At 44.2% G+C, this 19,145-nt stretch overlaps 1 protein-coding gene and 1 long non-coding RNA gene across 7 annotated transcripts in view; one reads left to right on the plus strand and one right to left on the minus strand.

The window, feature by feature from the left end:
* The window catches only part of LOC105685017 (hemicentin-1), a 131,590-nt gene that overhangs the window by 106,357 nt on the left and 6,088 nt on the right, over nucleotides 1-19,145 (plus strand). For 2 of the 6 annotated variants that reach the window (XM_048656857.1, XM_048656858.1), the window contains exons 7-21: nucleotides 1,090-1,240; nucleotides 2,858-2,969; nucleotides 6,097-6,275; nucleotides 6,355-6,696; nucleotides 6,797-7,063; nucleotides 7,146-7,502; nucleotides 7,591-7,851; nucleotides 8,344-8,604; nucleotides 8,727-8,744; nucleotides 9,300-9,440; nucleotides 12,054-12,090; nucleotides 14,320-14,756; nucleotides 15,742-15,927; nucleotides 16,635-16,756; nucleotides 18,173-18,799. In XM_048656857.1, the coding sequence (XP_048512814.1) occupies nucleotides 1,090-1,240; nucleotides 2,858-2,969; nucleotides 6,097-6,275; nucleotides 6,355-6,696; nucleotides 6,797-7,063; nucleotides 7,146-7,502; nucleotides 7,591-7,851; nucleotides 8,344-8,604; nucleotides 8,727-8,744; nucleotides 9,300-9,440; nucleotides 12,054-12,090; nucleotides 14,320-14,756; nucleotides 15,742-15,927; nucleotides 16,635-16,756; nucleotides 18,173-18,799 (3,498 nt within the window). The remainder of the gene's footprint in view (nucleotides 1-1,089; nucleotides 1,241-2,857; nucleotides 2,970-6,096; nucleotides 6,276-6,354; nucleotides 6,697-6,796; nucleotides 7,064-7,145; nucleotides 7,503-7,590; nucleotides 7,852-8,343; nucleotides 8,605-8,726; nucleotides 8,745-9,299; nucleotides 9,441-12,053; nucleotides 12,091-14,319; nucleotides 14,757-15,741; nucleotides 15,928-16,634; nucleotides 16,757-18,172; nucleotides 18,800-19,145) is intronic. The other 4 variants (XM_048656860.1, XM_048656859.1, XR_007278912.1 and 1 more) reach the window with 3 other exon arrangements.
* LOC125501367 overlaps nucleotides 9,292-19,145 on the minus strand; it is a 40,016-nt gene continuing 30,162 nt past the window's right edge. Inside the window, exon 4 of the long non-coding RNA XR_007278915.1 lies at nucleotides 9,292-9,411. This is a non-coding gene — a long non-coding RNA (uncharacterized LOC125501367). The remainder of the gene's footprint in view (nucleotides 9,412-19,145) is intronic.

A 19,145-nucleotide genomic window follows, 5' to 3' on the forward strand; every position in this document is an offset into this window, starting at 1 on the left:
GTCGTGTTAACTTTATATTATTACCTTAACGAGGTATACGAAAGCACCGGCAGCGAGTTAACACGGAGTACGAAGGTGGACGAAGATTAGAAAAGAAAAAGACGAGGAGTCCGGGACGTCGGAGCTAAATAAGAGCGGACAAAAAGAATAAATAAAAAACAAGGGGAAAAAAACGAGGAGACGAAGTTAGTAAAATGGAAGAAACGCGCGATAGGGGTTGAAGAATGAGAATCGGTGGGGTATGGAAAGAGGGAAGAGGTTGGGCGGTACGTATATCTTGATGCTGAAAGACGCGGGAGCGCGCGGAGCTAGTTTTTTCAGTTAATACCCTCTGTTACCAAACTGAAACGGAATGGGAACATGGCACGTTATTATTACCGGTGTCCTAAAATATTCATGGGGAAGTCTTTTCAACCGAATACGAGCCGGCTAAAGCTTTTCGCAGCTTCCTACAGTTTCCCCCGTTCTCAACGGCAGCGGCAGCTGTACCAGCCACCTCGCGGCGTCCTACCACCTCCCTCCTTCTCCTCCCGGTCCGTTCGAGACTATACCTATCTCGGGAAGAGGACGCGAGCGCGGAAAGAGTCGCGAACGACTCAACTGTTATATATCCGACACAAAAGATTCTCTGTCGCAGCAGACTCGTATTATACCTCGCTAATCAGGTCTTATTGTGACCTCCGGGCCCCATTGTCCAGGAATGTTTCATATCTCCACCGCCGTTCCTGGTACCTCTCGCTCGTGCTGGCCTCGCCGTATCTCCGCCGGTAGGATAGGGGGGGGGGGGGGGGGGGGGGGACACCGACCCCTCGCGTCGTCTCATTATCTTTGCATAATTTTTTTAATTTTTCTTCCATCCACCCTTCTTCTTTTTTCACCCCTATGATTTTCGTTGCCATCTCGTTTCTCCGTTATTTTAACCGGATAAACGAACTTCGTTTAACCCCGCACACCTTGTCGAATTGTACATTTTCGATCTGTACGGGACGACTGACTTTTGGATGAGGGAAAGAAAAAAAAGAAAATAGATCGAAGAAGCTTGAGAAAATAATTCGAACCGTATCACTTATCGATGAATCTTGTTCGCAGGTCGATGGAACCTGGGAGACGGAGAGCAGTCTGGTTTTCAGAGCTACCCAGTACGAGAACGAGGTGACGTTCGGATGTCACGCTGAAAATATCGTTACGCGGCAGGAGAGCGTAAAACCGATGAAAGAAACAATTACTCTCGAAGTTTACTGTGAGTAGAACTTTTACGTAAACTCCACCACCTTTTTCTGTTATTTTGTATTCTCTGTTTCCCTCCAATTAAAACGTCATTCCTTCCGGTCCGTAGATTCATAATCTTTGGGGTATATTTATGCGATACAACGTCACAGACCGACGTCGTCTACCATACCTCGTTCTATTTCCATCCCTTGAACAATTCAAGTTTAAGTTTACCCTTTACTCAAAGAGGGTATGATACATGGCGAGGATCTCCTGGTCCGTATTAATCATTTCTACCGCAGCAGCTTGCCGCTCAGCAACCTCAAAAGGTCCGACTCGGTTCGTTCGGTCTGGAGAAGCGAACCAGGCCAAGGATAGCCGGTTCGGACGAGCGTGAGGATAACAAAAGTCTTTCCACCAGGTCCCCGTGTATTTATAGGGGTGTAAGGAATCGGGGTGTAGAAAAGTGAAAGAAAAATAAGATAACGGGGGAAAACAAAAAAAAAAAAAACGAAACAGATAATAAAAAAGATCGGGGGATTGAACAGACCGGAATGAACGGAAGAAGGAAGAGAAAAAATTAAAAGGCTCACCGCCAGCTAACCCGCGCAGATTTATATAGGTGTGCATAAAAATACACGTGCCACCGCGTACGTGGCTACGTACCTATTACGTAGCCGAGTGTTGGTTATCTGTGGTACCACGCGAGGGGTGATGAGCATTATGAAAATCCAGCCAGTGGAAATGACTAGTGAAACTATCTGCACGTCTATACAACCCCATAGACTATACCTATATAAGAGACTCTGATATTTCATAGAATCCTCTTCGAAAAAGTTCCGAAACGAAAACAACTTTAACGTACGATGGTTCGCGTTTTTTTTTCTTTTTTTCGTCGCCAAAAAACACTAAATGACTAGCCTTCGTTATTTTCTGGTTGAATTTCGATCGGCGATGACTTTTGATTCGAAAACTCTCACCTTTATCCCCCGGGATTTTTACGATATCGGATAATTCTCACGAACGATCTTTAAGTTGTTTTTTTTTTTGTCGCTGTTAAACGCGAGCGAGCTACTCGTAGTCCGGAAGTTCCACACAACATATTCGTACTTGCATTCATTTTGCTCGCTTGGAACTTGGCAAATAAAATTCGTATCTCCATTTCGCTGGCAAGCCATTCACCGAGAGTTTTGTCCCTCCGAAGCTAGCTGCTACGGTACCGCATCGAATGGAAAACTAAAATTCAGAAAAAAACAAAACAAAAACAAAAAAAAAAAAAAAGGAAATCTTTAACGCGAGATTTATGTGTATAAAAAAATTTTTCACGAATCTACCGCTTTCGGAGGCGGGATTAAAAGCGTCTGCGTTAAAAAAGGGGTGCCGATGTATACTTTTCTATGAGATTTGCTGTGGAAATTCACGTTAACAATTTTCCTTCGCTCACTTTTAATCCATCCCACCTTAGATAAAACGCGTACACGCGCTGCACTGCACTCCGTGAAAAACTCATGGGAATAAAACCGGCTCAATAGTGAAAGAGCTGGATGTTATTTTTGCAAAATCCTTGCGATAAAATACTTTCCAAATCTCACAGCGTTCGGCGGACCGTTGAGACGCGAGATGAAATCGTTGTTTCTTTCATTTTCAGACCCACCGATCGTCACCGTCAGCCCGGAGAACGTGACGGTCAACGAATCGCAGGACATTCGACTGTTCTGCGCGTACATAGCCAACCCAGCAACGTTACTGAAAGCGAAATGGTCAGTTGATTTTGAATAATTTAATTTTTCTCTTATTTTCGATAAACACCGATCGCAGGATTGTGTTAGATTAAATTTGAGTGGGAACTGACATAATAACTGTGAAAAGGTATCGGATTAATTTTGGTGTCTCATATTTGACCAATTTCATTCAATCAGTTGTTGTTAGATCGTTCGATCGAATCGAATATCACATCATAGCCGAACTTGTTCAGACGTTATTCCATGTAAGTAAGATTGACGAAATTGTTTCTCGGAGTTTCGGGCTCTCAGGAACTCCTACGGATACAATATGTCCCGTTTCAGTTTGTTTCGCGTTCACTCGCCAACTCATTGATTCGTCATTCGCTCATTCGTTATTGACTCATATTTATCGAGGACGATGAGAATCACGTCACGGTTGACAGGGGAGGAGGCCACTTTAATTATTTCTCCCATTTTTTTTTTTCTCCATTTTATCGTAAAGACCGTTGAGCGTCGAAAAAATAGAGCAGGATTTTCCTTAGACACGCTTTCTATTTAATCTCACGCTCGGAAAATCCGAAGTAGGACGTAGGTAGAAGAACCCTTCTCTCAACTAATTGTAAGATGGAAATGGCGATAATTAAAGTAATGGATGGTCGTCGCAACGGGTGTACAATGTACGTAGACGTAGCTGACGCGTATAAAACGGGACACACCCACCTACGTCTTACCTACAATTCTCGGATGAATTCTCGACGACCCTCGGAAAGATCAGATTTTTAACGCAAAGAAATTAGACGAGGGTTTTCATTTAATTTGATTTTTATTTTTTTTTTATTTTTTCTGCTCCGATCATCGTTCAAAGTCGGGGGGATCGTCTCAAATCAGATCCTCCCGAAATGAGACGACGTCGTGTGTTTGTTCGGAGAGAAACGAGATCGTCCGTATCGACAGTATCGTTCGGTGGAAGGGGGATCGAAAATTTCTAATTGGACGTGTTCGCGAGTTTATAATAAGAATTAACATCGTTCGCATACCGCGAGAAACTGAACAACTTCCGAGGGGGTCGAAAGGAAATTGTGAATTAGTTTGTTGGAATCGTTATTAAAATGTTACGCTTTGCGAACGGGGTGAGACGGGACGAGGGCCTCACAGATACGAGGGTGGCCAGCAAACGGCGCTGCCGCTACTCTACTGCTGCTGCTTTTCTCAAGTGCGCCAACAAGACTTGGGAAACGTGAGATGCTAGAAACGAGGGAGGGGTGGGGTTAGAGGGGGTTAAAGGGCTCCCAAGAATTTTCAGAGGGTAGTTCGCTGCCAACGGACGAGTGCCAAGATTTAAAGAAAGTTATATCGTGAAACTGGAGCCGGAGTAAGAGAAAGCGGGAGAAAACGAAAAGAAAAAAAAAAATAAAATAAAAAAAAAATGAAAAGTACAACGAGGCGCGAGAGCCGAGAGGGTTGAGGGTGGGCGGGGGTTGAGTACAGCGAGAAGTAAGATTGTTAAAGAGTTTCGTCAAGTGGTTTCAAGCCGGTAAGATTCAAGTAATGAATGTTAGACGCCCTGCCATTTCCACTATGTATTTAACTCTCTGCAGCAAAATGAACCTCCAAAAACAAATAAATAATACCGGACTCTAAACAGACTTAATTTTGCTCCATCGTTTCGACCGTGGGAAAATTTAGTTTTTCTATTTTCTCCAATTTTTTTTTTTTTTTTTTTTTTTGTCTTCGCGTTTCTCCGTATTGTTTCACGGGATTGGGGAAGGAAATTGAAAAATTTGTCAGTCGTTTAGCTTTATGGGCATGAAACTAGAGAACCGAAGGAGATACGTGCCGAGCATATATGTATACGTACGATATATGTAACGTTCAGCAGCGAGAGGTAATCCCGAAGCGCAGGTGGATGAAAATTTCTATAAATGTTTTTTTTTCCTCTTTCCTCTATTCCCCTTCACTTTTTCGTTCACGTATATACCACGTATACGTACATTCCCCCCCTTTCCCGCTGAGGGGGCGAAGATATAAAAACTGTTTTTACCTTTTTTCGCGTCATAAATCAGCGAAGAACCCTGCAGCGCGGCAACTTTGCTCCTGGAGAACCAGCTTCTGACGTACTCAGCTAAGGTCCTCTAAAACGGTCTCGAGGTATTCAGACGAAGTCGTTGGCGTTCGCGTTCCGAGGGAGAAAAAAAAAAAAAAAAAAAAAACAGACACACACACACACAAAAGTTTACGGTCGAACCGGAAATAAAATTGTCGACGGAATATGCTCCGCGCAACTAAATTCTTCGTAAATATTCATGGGAGTTAAAAATGCGATCCGGGTACACTGAAAAATCATCAATACCGATCGCCGCTTGATTCTCATTCGCGCGATTCTCATTTTTCTTCGCTTAGATTTCAGCTCCGGTTTTTTCGGAGGAAAGTCTGTTCTCGATCAATCCTGCAGGGTAACGGCTATGTTCGACGTTTAATAAAGCTCCGTCTCATAAAACGCGGAGTCGAAGAAACTCGATTCGTTTTTCGGTGTTTCTTACGTAGCGCGTTGGGCGGTCGGATGCTAATGCGGAAATAATGCGAGGGGGAGGGGGGAGAGGGGGAGGGGGTTGACGCGACGGAGGTGCTTCCGGTGATTGCGGTGGTAAATAGACCCGGAGGATAGCGAACCTGCACCGCCGCCTACGTACCGCCACGGTGCTGTAGCTTTTCCCGCCCACTTCGCGTTAAGATCCTCCAATTTATAGGAGACGTTAGAGAAATATTGCGGCGCCTTTAGTTATCCATACACGCCCCTTGATCGTAAAATCGCGTCGACCCCGTTACGTATTTCCTGCTGCACGATACGCGCACGGCTAACGAAAACAAAACAATATGCAATAAGTAAGACGGCCGTTAGCAGTTATTCTCCAATTGTTTTAAGGTCGTTATTCCGCCAAGCGACCGCCCGCGGTATCTCGAATGCGAAGTCACTGAACTCCGCGACCGAACTTACGGGGCGTTCAACGGCGATCTTTCGATTCGAAGAGGTCCGAGCGTCCAGATTTCGTACTTCCGAATCACACCGATACGGTCCTTGGCGGAAGAACGATATCGAATCTAATTGGGATTCGTACGAGTTTCCGTTCGCTTTATTCACTCTTCCTTTGCTTCTTCACCCCAGGCTGAAAGACGGTGTCGAAGTGAATTTGAACGACGACCGTTTCGAGGGTGGTATAACCGAGCAAACTACCCTACTGATACGAAACGCGACCCCCACGGACATGGGGATGTACTCTTGCGTCCTGGAGAACAGCGTTGGCGAATCAAATTCCCAAGACGTAATCGACGTCTCCGTTCTCTGTAAGTTTTCCTCTTTAATCAGCGCGATCGGCTACCCAATTATCGTTTCCATTACATCGCCGGTACTCGCTTTCAACAGTCAGACCGGTCGTCGAGGTGTCTCTGGAACCGCAAACCCCGGTGAACGAGGCCGACAGATTGAACGTTTCTTTAACGTGCGACGTGCAATCGGGAAACCCGGGCGTATTGACGGCTGTGAGGTGGTACCTGGACGGCGATCTTCTCAAAGAATTACCGGACTGCGTGAGCAACTCGACCCCGGCAACGATCGCCGATGAATCATCGACATTCTGCGACATCGATCCCAGCAAATTATTATTGGAAGTAGTCGGGAGATCCTTTCACGGGAAATACTCTTGCGAAGGTAGAAACGACGCCGGCTGGGGACCGATATCCGCCAGCATACCGGTCGTCGTGTACTGTGAGTATTCCTCGAATACCCCGCTACCGAAATTACGCAATTTTTGTTCTCTCCCTTGTTTTTTTTCTTCTTTCAATTCGCTCTCCGATCCGCCTTTCAGACAAACCCGGGCCTGCCTCTATATCGTACGAGCCGCAGCAGGTTGTGAAAAAAGGTCGGCTGAAGATAACTTGTTCCGTACTGGACGCGGGACGTCCGGAAGTAACGGGGTACAAATGGACGCGTGGACAGCACCGACTACCCGACGAGAACAAGCCGGTACTGAACATAGAACCGGTGGACCTCGAGACTCAGGCGAACTTCACTTGTCTCGCTTATAACGAAGCCGGTGACGGTGACGCGGCTACAATTTTCATCGAGGTTTCCGGTATAAATAATCGATCACTTTCGCGTCGGCCGACCGGACGGTTCGGTCGCTCTTGATGTGAATTTTGTTTTTCACCTTGCAGCGCCGCCAGCGTTCATAAAAAAGCTACCGCCTTATCAGGGATTCGTCTACAACGCCGCGAACGTGAGCATCGACTGCAGGGTGGAATGCGTACCGTTGTGCAGTATCTCATGGTTCAAGGACAACGTGTCGATGGACTTCACGAATAACAATCATTATTATCTGTCGAACACGATACACCCGCCCGATCCGAGGACGAACGATTTTCAGAGCATACGATCGGAACTTGTTTGGAATCTGACGTCGTGGCCGAACGGCGAGTTGGACAGGAACACCGATAACGGAAAATTCACCTGCAAAAGCAGCGGGAACTCCATAGGACCCGGCGTCATAAGTACAACCCATTTCCACGTGGAATGTAAGAATGACTTTTATCTAGTTGAAATTTGGTTGAAGAAAAAACGAAATTCCGTGGGAATTACGCGTGTGGTTCGCGTTCGTTGCAGTTCCTCCGGAGAACATCAATACGTCGAAGTCGGTGGTGGACGTTGTGGTCGACCATATACCGGAGACGGTTCTTTGCACCGTCAAGGCGCACCCGGAACCATCGTTCCAATGGTACAAGGAGGGGTCTTCGGAAGTCATAAGCTTCGGTAGTTCGCTTGTTTTCGACGTCCCTATGCCACGGCGGAGTACGGGCAGATACATTTGCGAAGCATACAACCGACACGGATCCCAAAGGGCGACGATGTCCATTAACGTTCAATGTGAGTCACGCGATTTGTCACATTCTCCTTTTTTTTTTTTTTTTTTTTTATCATCGTCATTTTTCCCTTATTTTCCGAGTTCGATTTTTCGATCTCTACCGCGTAACCGTGCAGATGAACGCACCTACATACACACACACCATGAAATTTTCCAAAGCTTTGGGGTTAAGAGGGTCGGAATTTGCAAATTGATCGAACATCCGAATCGGCTGCGATGACGCGTCACGCGCAATTTGAACCCCGGAATTCACGGTGGATTGAACGTTGAGCGTGTACGCCAACGTTAACGTTCGACAATTTTTCCCCTTAATTCATAATCAAGGTTTCCATGGGGGGTGGGTGGGGTCCTACAGCGAAAATGTACCAGTCGAATTTACAGTTCACGAACGATACGAATCAGATCAAAAATCACAAACGCTATCGAAAAAAAGAACGTCTCTAACGTGGTGTGTTCTTTTTTCTTTTTCTTATTTCCCACATCACCGGATACAGTCAAGCCGGATTGTCGGATCGACAAGCAGCGTATAAACGGCGATGATTATCTCGTTTGTTCGGCGGTGGCGAATCCCGAAAAAGTCGATTACGTATGGAGCCTGAAGAACGAGAACGACACCCTGGAGCAGATCTCGGAGGAACGTGAGGACAAGAAAAGCTACCTATTCCTAAACCCGGCGATCACAAACTTCCGGACGTACCAATGCGTCGCTAATAATACGATCGGCTCGTCCGTCGCCTGCGAATTCAACATGGCTGGTGAATTTACCAATATTATTAATTAATCAATTAATTAGAAAATTAATTTGACAAAATAGCCACGCTTCGATAACCATCTCGGGGTACTCTCATATGCTACTCTTTTTGTCACTTGTTCACAGCCCGCGATGGAAATGACAGTAAGTTTTTAAAATGCGAAACGATAAAAAAAAAAAAAAAAATATATGGAAAAAATCGCAGCGCATTCCGATACCATTAATTTTCTCCCCTTTAGTTTTTCGCTTTCGAATTTCATTGGAGGTGATCAATTTTTCTCTGTATACTCCGGTCAAGCGATCGGTCATTGATAAATAATATACTATACACAGGATTTTATCCCCCATCAGGCGCTCGAAGTAAATTGGTCCCATTATTTTACACCAAGTCCGTAATTACCGGTCTCGTTTGAGCAATTGTTTCACAGGCAACGCGGTGCGCAGGGTCACTTTACAAAATTTGTTATTAATCCTAGTTAATGTGGGGGTTGCGGAAAAATATTTCATTGCGCGTACAGCCGACCGCACGTGGCGCTCGCTTACAAATAGAAGCAAAAATTAATCGGGGGGGAAAAGAGAAAAAAACGAAGGAACATAGGGAAGCTGAATTAATTTCAGAATATCGAAACGGAGACCGACGAGTCGGGGTGTCGTGAAAAATTTTACTAACGATCAGATTCCATTTACTCACTTCGACAGGTAACCTCCCGTGGTACCAGAGGCTCGACGGAGATCTCTTGTTGATCGTGATCATCGTGGCGGTGGCGATTCTGCTGGCGATCGTCATAATCTGCGTCGTCATCTTCCTGATCTGTCGCCGCAAAAGAAATCAAGCAAAGCGTGAGTATGCGATTAATTCCGATTACGTAAAAAGAATTATTATTACTTTAACACGGGCTGCTCGACTTAATAACTGCAGGGTTACGATATATGATAATATATGCATGCATTTGGAATTAACGTGTGGCCGAATTCCTTCTCGAGTGTTAATCACGCTGTGGATGTGTTCGGTGATCTGAAATAACGGAGGGAAGAGAAAAAAAAAAAAAAGATTTCAACGAAATAGAAAAAAATACAATATCATTCACAAACGCACATCTTCGAATATTACCGAAAACTGCTCGTCACGATAATGTATGTGCAAATTATTTTTGACGTGTTCACGGGACACGAATTCACGCTATGGCACACGCACGTACAGATTATATACGTTACCACTTTCTTTTTTTTTCTATCACGTGAGCGGAACGAAACATCCCACGGGGGAGGAAAAAAAAAAATTAATTAATTAAATAATTAATTATTACAACGAGGAAGTAATTCCGTCGCTGACGTAGTGTATAGCTCAAGCGCAAATGTCACTCTATGCAAAATACGGTAGTGCTTAATATCGAATATTTTTTCAACTAGACATTTGAATTTTTCGCCTTTTTCTTCCTATTCTATCCCGTTTTTCACGGATATAATCCCCGACCGAAAGATTGAGCGAGAAAGAGGAGGGAAAAGGAGACGGCCTATGAGGGGAGGTGGTTAGGTAAACGATCGTGCAGAAAGCACTACCGTATATATACATAATACATATATATAGCTTGGGTCCTAGGTGGGTAGCGCCTGTATGACACGAGGCAATATCGCCCGCGACGAGGAAGTCAATTTGTCATTCTGTCGTATATTACTTACCGGCAATCGAAAAACACTCGAGACATAGAGAGAGCGAAGAGGATACGCAAAAGTAAAGAGGCGCGGGGAGGGGGTGGGGGGGGGGGGGGGGGGTGAGGGGCGAGGGGGTGCAATAGGCGGCGAAGACGAAAGGGTGAACGAGAAACGAAAAACAGAGAACTACAGTTTTCAAATTACTTTACTCGATATGCAACCCCGTGCCAACTCACGGACGCTCCCTCACATCCCCAAAAATTTCCCTAGAGTTTCCTTTAGTGCTGCAGCAGTTTGTCAATCAAACTTTCTAACGGTATAGCTATGCGAATATAGCTACGGGACTGCCGTTACTTTTACCACTTCTCCACGCTTTACCACCTTCGCGAAATTACATCCGAGCTGAAACCGCGAGGGTACTTTTTTCGGTGAGGTCTTTTTTCTCGCTCTCTCTCTCTCTCTCTCTCTAGTCGGAGAAATTAATCAGGTCCCGGTAATCAAAAATCATTCGATTAAGGCCACTATCCCCCAGATTAGGTTCGATTAGATTAATTATCGCGCGGTAGCTACGTCGGAATGAGAATGCATAGTATTAGCTTTGGATCGGGGGCGAACGAACGAACGAACGAGGGATGCCGGTGGGCGCGATAATATATTATAGGAATCCTAGAGGCGATAAATCTGGTCGCCCCCCTCCCTCCCCCCCTGCCCGGGGGGTAAACCGAAGATATTTTACCGAGCTCATTGCCATTCAAGTCGCAATGACGCTAATTGTAAGATTTGTATGCGACTTGCGCATAATCGCAACGTAGCATATGACTAGTGTTTAATATTGAACTAATGCTTTATGCTAATACCGTAGTACGGGCTATAAAACAAACGGATGTAATCACCCGTGAATATAGGCGGGTATAGGTGTAGCGGAAGATATCGTAGATCTTTCAGGAAAATTTCCTCCGCTTTTTACGAATAAACGTATTCGCGGATATTGAATTACGGTTAATCGTACGAGTTTTCGAAAAAGCGGAAAACTTACGTATTCAACGGCTAGAAATCGTGACAAAATTTACACACACATGTGTTTTCCAGAGTGACATTTGCTGCGATATTTTGCATGACCGCCTGCTTGAATTTGTAACTATACCTATACATATAAATATTGTCGATATATATACTAATCGTTTAATTAACGCAGAAATTTCTATAAAGTAGACGATAAAGTGATATGATAATTTAAAGTACGGTAGATTATCATTAAAATAATTGAGAGAATATTTCCCAACATCGTTATGTACATCGTAGTATATTTACCTGCGTTATTGACCACAGGATTTTCTTTTCTTTTCTTTTTTTTTTTTTTTTTTTTTTTATCATCAACTTTAAGATATGCGTATAATTTGTAACGTTGAAATTGAATTCATCATCGTACGAAAGTTGATTATCTATTGCTCGGAAAAAGAGCAGCGTGATCATACGCCTATATCGTGCGAGATAGGAGTTAATTCGATTGAAAAGAATCTCTTGATGCGCTGATATTTTTCCGAGCAATTGTGTAGCTTATATCATATGATAAAGAAGCATGTCATTGTGCATTTGTGCTTCGACATGAAAAGTTTGAGAGAATCGGGGCCAGATTTTGGCAATCGAAAAATATATATTCCGTGAAAAATATTTACGCATTGGTAAAACGCGACTCTTTATGTCGACAGCATATGAAATGCATTATTAGCAGACATCACTAACACAAACTTATTTGTTTCTGTTTCGCTTTTTGATTTGGACTTACTAAACAAAATACAGACAATAACCGGGTGGTCGAAATGGAGGAACGCGATCAGTAAGTACCTAAATTATTACTTCAAGTATAATCACCTGAAGTGTATTCACTTGTGGTTGGCTTTGATATCGTATGTTCATTTCTGTCTGTCCTTTTTCTGCTTAAGATCTGCCCAAATATTTCCCGTTTCTGTACGAAAGTTTGAAAAAATCAGCAATGAGATTACTCAAAGTTACTCATAGAAAAAAAAAAAAAAAGAAAAATCATCAGAAAAAACTTTAATTTTCACGTTTTTCATTGTCAGACAGACGAAAAATTGTGTCCCCGCTTACAATTCCTGCGTCTCCTCGTTGTGCATGATCCGTGAGGTGGAATTATTCAAACTACTAAAGATCACCGAACGATGATCGAGAACGCCCTGCGATATGCGAATCGATCGAAGCCGATTTAGACGTACGAATAATATCAGATGTCTCGTTCCGCACTTCGGGATCGCCTGATATCGGTCCATCGGAATATCATTCGAAAAGGACACTCGAATATAGTTTTACCTTCAAGATTTATAGCGCTGGAACAAAATTAATAATTTCCAGTCAATGGCATCATTTCATTTCAAAATGGGAAAATTCGTAGGTGAAAAGAGAAAATTTTTATTTAATCCCGATGGATTTTTTTGAAAATTCAATTTCATAAAGAGTGAAAGCTTCGGGCCTTCTTTGATCACGTTTATTTGTTTAATGTTTATTATATCATCTGTGTGATGAGAAACAGCTTCTATTCTTTTTTTTTTTTTTCCTAATTAGTGGCGATGATGATCCGAAATAGGAAGAAGATAAAAATGCTTTTGAACCTATAACACTTGCACGCCATGCTTATATACGATCTGTACTAGTTATTTTATGTGTACCAAAAATTCTAGTCGCTAACTAACGTATTTCGCATTTTGATAAATAAAAATATACACGCACATTTACTAGCTGGTCAATTTTGGAATTCTCAATCTAACACATGCGAGTCGTTCAAGGTTCTGCACCTTCATGGTGGATATTTTTTCAATCAGATGTTACATCGCATCCATGTATAACGAAAAACACTTTGAAGGTGCAATTTTTTGGACGATTTACAACCTCTTGGCTCTTGGATCTTGGTTTGCCCTCATTCAGTAGTGGAAGGTAAGCGGTATTTTCTAATTTCTCGGTTTCAATTTATATCCATTCTGTGTACACATCTATTATACGTAGGTAATCTTAATCACAAAATTCCTGTCCCCTTATTACCTCGTTATTTTCGGATTCCCAAAATTCCTCCGAGCCATACCTCGCCCGGTATAAGTCACAAAAGATGTAGGCGACCTATCTCGTCTCCTACGCCCGCGCCCGAAAATCCCATCGCGGGATAAAACGCCACGTACAGAGTTTAATTGAAAATCCAACGGCGACGAATTTATGAATCATCGTCACGAGCTGACCACGGGGTCCTTTTCTTCTCTTTTTTTTTTTTTTTTTTTTCGCAATATTCATCCGCAACGACGTGGCGCAGATGGGATAAATTTTATACAAACGGAACCGAACGTAGAATTGGGAATGAAATCACGTGATAAACAAAAGGGTAAAGTCAGACGCGGTATTGTCCCTACCGGTGGGTTCGATGTTGGAATTCGATGTTGGTCGAAGATTAGAGGGTAAATGTTTTTGATCCGTGGACCATGAAATGAAACGACTCGGTCCCATCCGTGTCCTGCCCACCCCGAATCGTCCACGTATCGCCCCCGTCTTTGTGTGTTTTTATTATTTTCTTTGATTTTATTTATTTCTCTGTCTCGCTCCGTTCTATTTTTTTTCCCTCCTCAAACACATAGATAGCAACTGCACGTGGCGAGGTATATCGAGAAACGACGCGCGGGACCAACCAATTCCACTGAAAGTATAAACGAATGGATTTTTCCTTCGATTTCTTTTCTCTCCGTGGCCGCCTCATCTACAGTGCAAAGTAAACCCGGTCGTAACCGTCCTTACAATACCGTAGAACAAAAACCACCTTTTCGCCTCTCGATATCAAGGCTAATTAACTTAATTGAATACACACTCTCCGCTTAGACGGGAGTCCGTATTCACTCCGACCGTTCCGTTTCATAGTTTTCACAAATATCGCTTTCGAGAGACCCGTACCGCACGGGATCAAGAGGCGGCAGAATTTCGGGCGTTGGTCCCGCGGCGTAAATCGAAAATTCCTCGTTATCGAGTCCAGTCCCCCCCCTACCCCTGTGTAACAACTGACATGCCCCGACAGCCCTGACGGTGGATCTCCTAGCCCGGCTGGCAGCGTGATGCCTCCGCATCCGACTCCCGCACCCAGATGGCCATTAAAGCCCGGCGTTCTAGTGCACATTAATCGTAGCCACAGTCTCCGTTCCGGTCTGCGTACTCATCTGGACCTGCAGTCCCGAGTGAGCGCGTCTCGCTCGGCGGTGGTAGCGGCAACCTCCTGTTTCAGGAACGAGCCCGAGAGGAGATCCGTTCTACGGGAGGTCGGCCCGGTCCACACGGTAGCGAGAACGCCGGTAAGGGCTTACAGGCGAGCGAAAAACACGAGGAGGGCACTGAGCATGTCGAACGTAAACGAAGACGGCATGTTGGCAAGGGCGAACAGAATTCGCGCAATGTTCGGAGCCCAATTTAGAGACAATTGTACGGACACCTTCCCGGGGATTTCCAGAGACAAAACAGGTAAGGTCCAGAGTCGCGCGTCTCCGAAGCGGATGGGATTTATTCCACCTCGCCGTTCGATGTATAATAACTTATCGAACGGACATTCCGTTGTCGTAAGTCGACGCGGCGTTCGAGCTAATTTTCTCCTCGTGATTCGGGAGATGAAGTTTTTTTCTCAAATTCACTGGAACAGATTTCATTAGATCCACCTTACATATCATGCGACCGCCTCGGAGATGCTTCCAAATGTAGCGTGACGTTAGAACGATATACATGTACACGAGGCACAAACTGCATATAAAAATATCTGCAGGCTCTCTACGAAATGGCTCCATGAAAGTTAATCGGTACCCTTTAATTCCCTTCAATTCCCTGCACAAGCTTTGGCATTAGCAATTCAAATGCGGGACGGGAAAAGGGACGGGGGTGGGAGGGGGGTCGGTTCGCCGAGTGACTGAAGAATTTTAGAACAGCAGTAATCGTTTGAGGAAAACCCCCGTTTTTACCTACAAGCTCCGTTCAATGTACCCGACGTTTTGTACGCTCAACTTACTCCCGCGATTCCCGATTCCTGCAGCTAGGTCCCCCTCTAGGTAATATAAGATACGCCGCAGGTAGGACATTTGTTTATATTTGCCGGGTGAAAATTGTGGGGTAAAAAAACGGTAGAAAAATGTCGAGGAATAAGGAAGTCGAGGTACAATTTGGGGGAATAGAATTAAAGTAAAAGAAAATTGAAGAGGGTAGGCAAACAATTGTTGGATGTATAAAACGCGGTTAAAACATCGCGTGACTTTTCATGCGGCCAGGTCGTAGGACGCCGGAAATAATAAGCTAGACATAAAACGGAGGAAGCTGATATGAAAATAGTGTGTAAAAATGGTGGCGGACGCGCAGCTACGGGCGCTAGGGGCAGCGACGTAATAAGCAGCGGAATGCGCATGGTGAGAGAGAGAGCTTTATGTGTCGTGACAGTGTTCGTGTTATTATGTGTTTCCTTTAGCCGTGACTTACAAGAGAATAGTACCGCGTAAAGGGGATTCCTGCGAGCGTGTACCGTCGCTTTTACTGCACCCCCAGCTGCGATTGGAGAAGGAAAGTCAACACCGCCAACGTCAGGGTGCACCGGGTACGACGGGCTCGAATTATGACGCCAACGTTTCTCGTAAACGTAAGAAGCCCGGCGCAGGTAAAGTATCCACGTATACGTTCGTAACTATTCGTAATTTCGAATCATCCGTAGACTGTATGGAATACTCAGTTCGACGAAAGATTAGTTGTTCAAATATCGATGGATGGAATCATGAAGGACGAATGTATATCATTCGAATGATTTTCCTTCCAAGGTAGCCAATCCACGATTACATTACACATAGAAGGTCCTGATTACATGCCTATTATCAGAATACGTTTACGATTATCGAATATTTTTATGTTATAAGTATAATGCGAATGTTTAGTTGTGCCGATGATATCGATTGAATTTACGCCGTCATCGCAATGTGGCATGCAGCACAATTCGCTTCGAACGCTTAGATTGCTCGCTTTTTTAACTCAATCGATTATTGATAACGTGACGAATGTATATTTCATACGCCTCGTGAGATGAGACTTTTTCTCATAAATTTCTTCATTCTCTCTTCAGATTTATTGTTTAAAATAACAATGTCAATCGATCGTCGATAATTTGTCAATTTATCCGCCATCCATGCAAAAATAACGTTACGACTTTGATCGGCGATTCTGAAATTGATGACTTGACTTTTGTTGTTACAGTTATCGCCATCACGATTCATTTCAAATTAAAGTTTTCAACAACAAAATATTATTATCGTTGGAGAAACGAAAGTTCATATTTACTTGATAATAAAAACTGCGGTCGTTTGGTATTTTCAGATCCAACTCAAGCAGCGAATAATAATCACGTTGACAGTGTCTCGGAGGGTCTGCCGGAGCCGGAAACGAAAACCTTTTACGAAAATCTTCCCTTCCACGGTATCCAGACACCTCCGAACAAGGTTGGTGTTACTTTTACTTCAATCTCGATTGTTCACGACCCTCGTTGTTTTTCCGTTGTTCATATCACACGCGACATTTGGCTCGTGTATTTCCGAAGCTTTGAATGCCACGCTTCGATCTGTGCAAAAACTGCGCGGCTATCCGCACAGAAACACACAAAAAAATGAAAAAGCGACAATCGAGAAACGGAGTAACGCATATTTCGAAAGGCTGACGAGATCTTCTTCTCACTAATTGTCGGAAGATTCCGGCGACGTGAAAAAAAAACAAAAAGAAAAAGAAAACAGCTTCGCAGCCTTATTATACAAAGTGTCGTTATCGAATACAAAGAGCGAATCGGGAAAATAGGCACGGTTCGCGATAACTCGTGAACCAGGTTTCGCTACTCTTTCACCTTTTTTCTATGGTATCGGTTTAATAGAAAGCGCAACGGCTGTCGAAGATGAGATATGAAATGGCGTTTCCCTTTGAAAGGGGCTTACCAAGTGTCGAGTAATTTTTAAAGCAGACTCACGACGATTGAAATTATCGATAACGGTGCGATGCACGTGTACTTTGGAGAATTTTCGCGATGATTGGTTTGAATTGAATTCCGACTATAATGTTCGAAATCCGTCGGGTTTCGCGACTCTTAACGACTAAATCTAGCCTTCGTAGCGATAATAGAATCCCGGACTATTAACGCTAGATATATTACAATTATCTACCTCGGGACCCGAATCAATTTGCGAGACGTGATATGGAAGGAAATATAGAGACGGAAGGCGATCTCCCGCCAGCTGAAAGTCTTTAGAGTTAACCGCACGTCTCCAGACGTTCGACAGCCAGCCAGCCAGCCTCTCCGCGCGATTCCGGGGAACGCCGAATGCGGAATAATCGTATTACAAGAACGGGCGAAATTGGTAGAGAAGAGATACGCCGGCTCCGAATAAGTCCTTGGGAAGGAGAGCAGAAGGCAGTTAATGTTAATATCCCACCTCCCCGGTCCCCCTTCGCATTTCTAAGCCGCTCCTAGTTCCGTCGATTGCTGCGCTCGCATCCTTCCCGGGGTCGATGAAAGACTCGAGATGAAAAATAAGAAACACAAAAATACAATTTCGTTCAACGAATACAAAAAATTCGATCGTTTTGCTATTGACGCTTTTTCAAAAATCCACCGAGATATAACGTAGCAGCAGGTGAGTAAGGTGTATATACCTGGAATGTTTGTTGTCGAGTAGCATAAAACACCCCAAAGTGCTCGTGTCGAAGCAGCTGCTGCGCTCCGATTGTCCCGATTTGAAAACTTGACATCGCACGTTTCCATCGAAGCTGAATAAAAATCTTTGTAATACCGTTCCTATCACAATTTTGCATAAACGCTTCATGACTGTTATACCATCGCGCATGCCGCGTATGCGTCCCGTGTGTTTTAGTTGATTTCTCCTAAGTTTGCCCGAGTTTCGGCTTTGCATGGCGGCTTGAATTCCGGAACATCATCACCGTCGTCATCGAGACCACCGAGCCGTACGGCCAGTCGTCCCACGAGTCGAGCCACCAGTCTGTGCGGCGGTAGTTCCGGATACGGATCGACCAGAAGTCATTTGGGACCGCATTACAGCCCTAACAATATGCCAAGGAGTAACTCGCCGGAACTAAAATACAATTCGTTGAAGCCGCGTCGTCGTAAGCATAAACACGCGCAGTTTTACTCGCTACGTTTGTGCAGACGGCATCAAACAACTCATCACAATTACCAGCTGTACGCCGTTCCCATAAGGAAATCTTGTCCGCACAACAAAGAATCGGGTACGAACGGACCGACCTGCGACGATAACGAAGAGCGAAATCGCGGCGGCACCTCGACGATTGACGCACGTTCGAACGAACAGGACGAAACTGCGGTGCTAAAGGTTCCGAAGAATTCACCGCCGATACCCGCCCCGAGAACGAGACGCGTCACAGATCCTTCTCAACACACTTATCAAAATGTTCCTTCACCCATATTTCCAGAAAATAATAATAACTCCTGTCACGGTTCAACGACTAAAAATATGATAAAGGTTTGTCAAAAGCTGTTAATATTCGTATAACTCGCATGACACACACTTTTCACCACCTTTGGAAAACTTTTGAAAAATGTCGCGACGTCCGAAGGAATTATATACGTATACCTGTTCACGTGTTTTTTTTAATATCTGTTTCCTCGTCGTGACATTTTTTGAGAGGGAGCTTTTATTTAATTCAGGCTAAAAACATCGCACGCCTTTCACTGTCGGCAAGAACACGCAATATATACCCACCCTAGGCTCCCAGAATGTAACATTCAGAACTTTCGAAAATCCCGAGGCAACAGAGATCGCCGATGCTCAGTTACCGCAGCCACGAATCAACCCTTCTCTAACTTCT

Source organism: Athalia rosae, chromosome 6 (genome assembly GCF_917208135.1).
Source record: "Athalia rosae chromosome 6, iyAthRosa1.1, whole genome shotgun sequence".
Taxonomy (NCBI): domain Eukaryota; kingdom Metazoa; phylum Arthropoda; class Insecta; order Hymenoptera; family Athaliidae; genus Athalia; species Athalia rosae.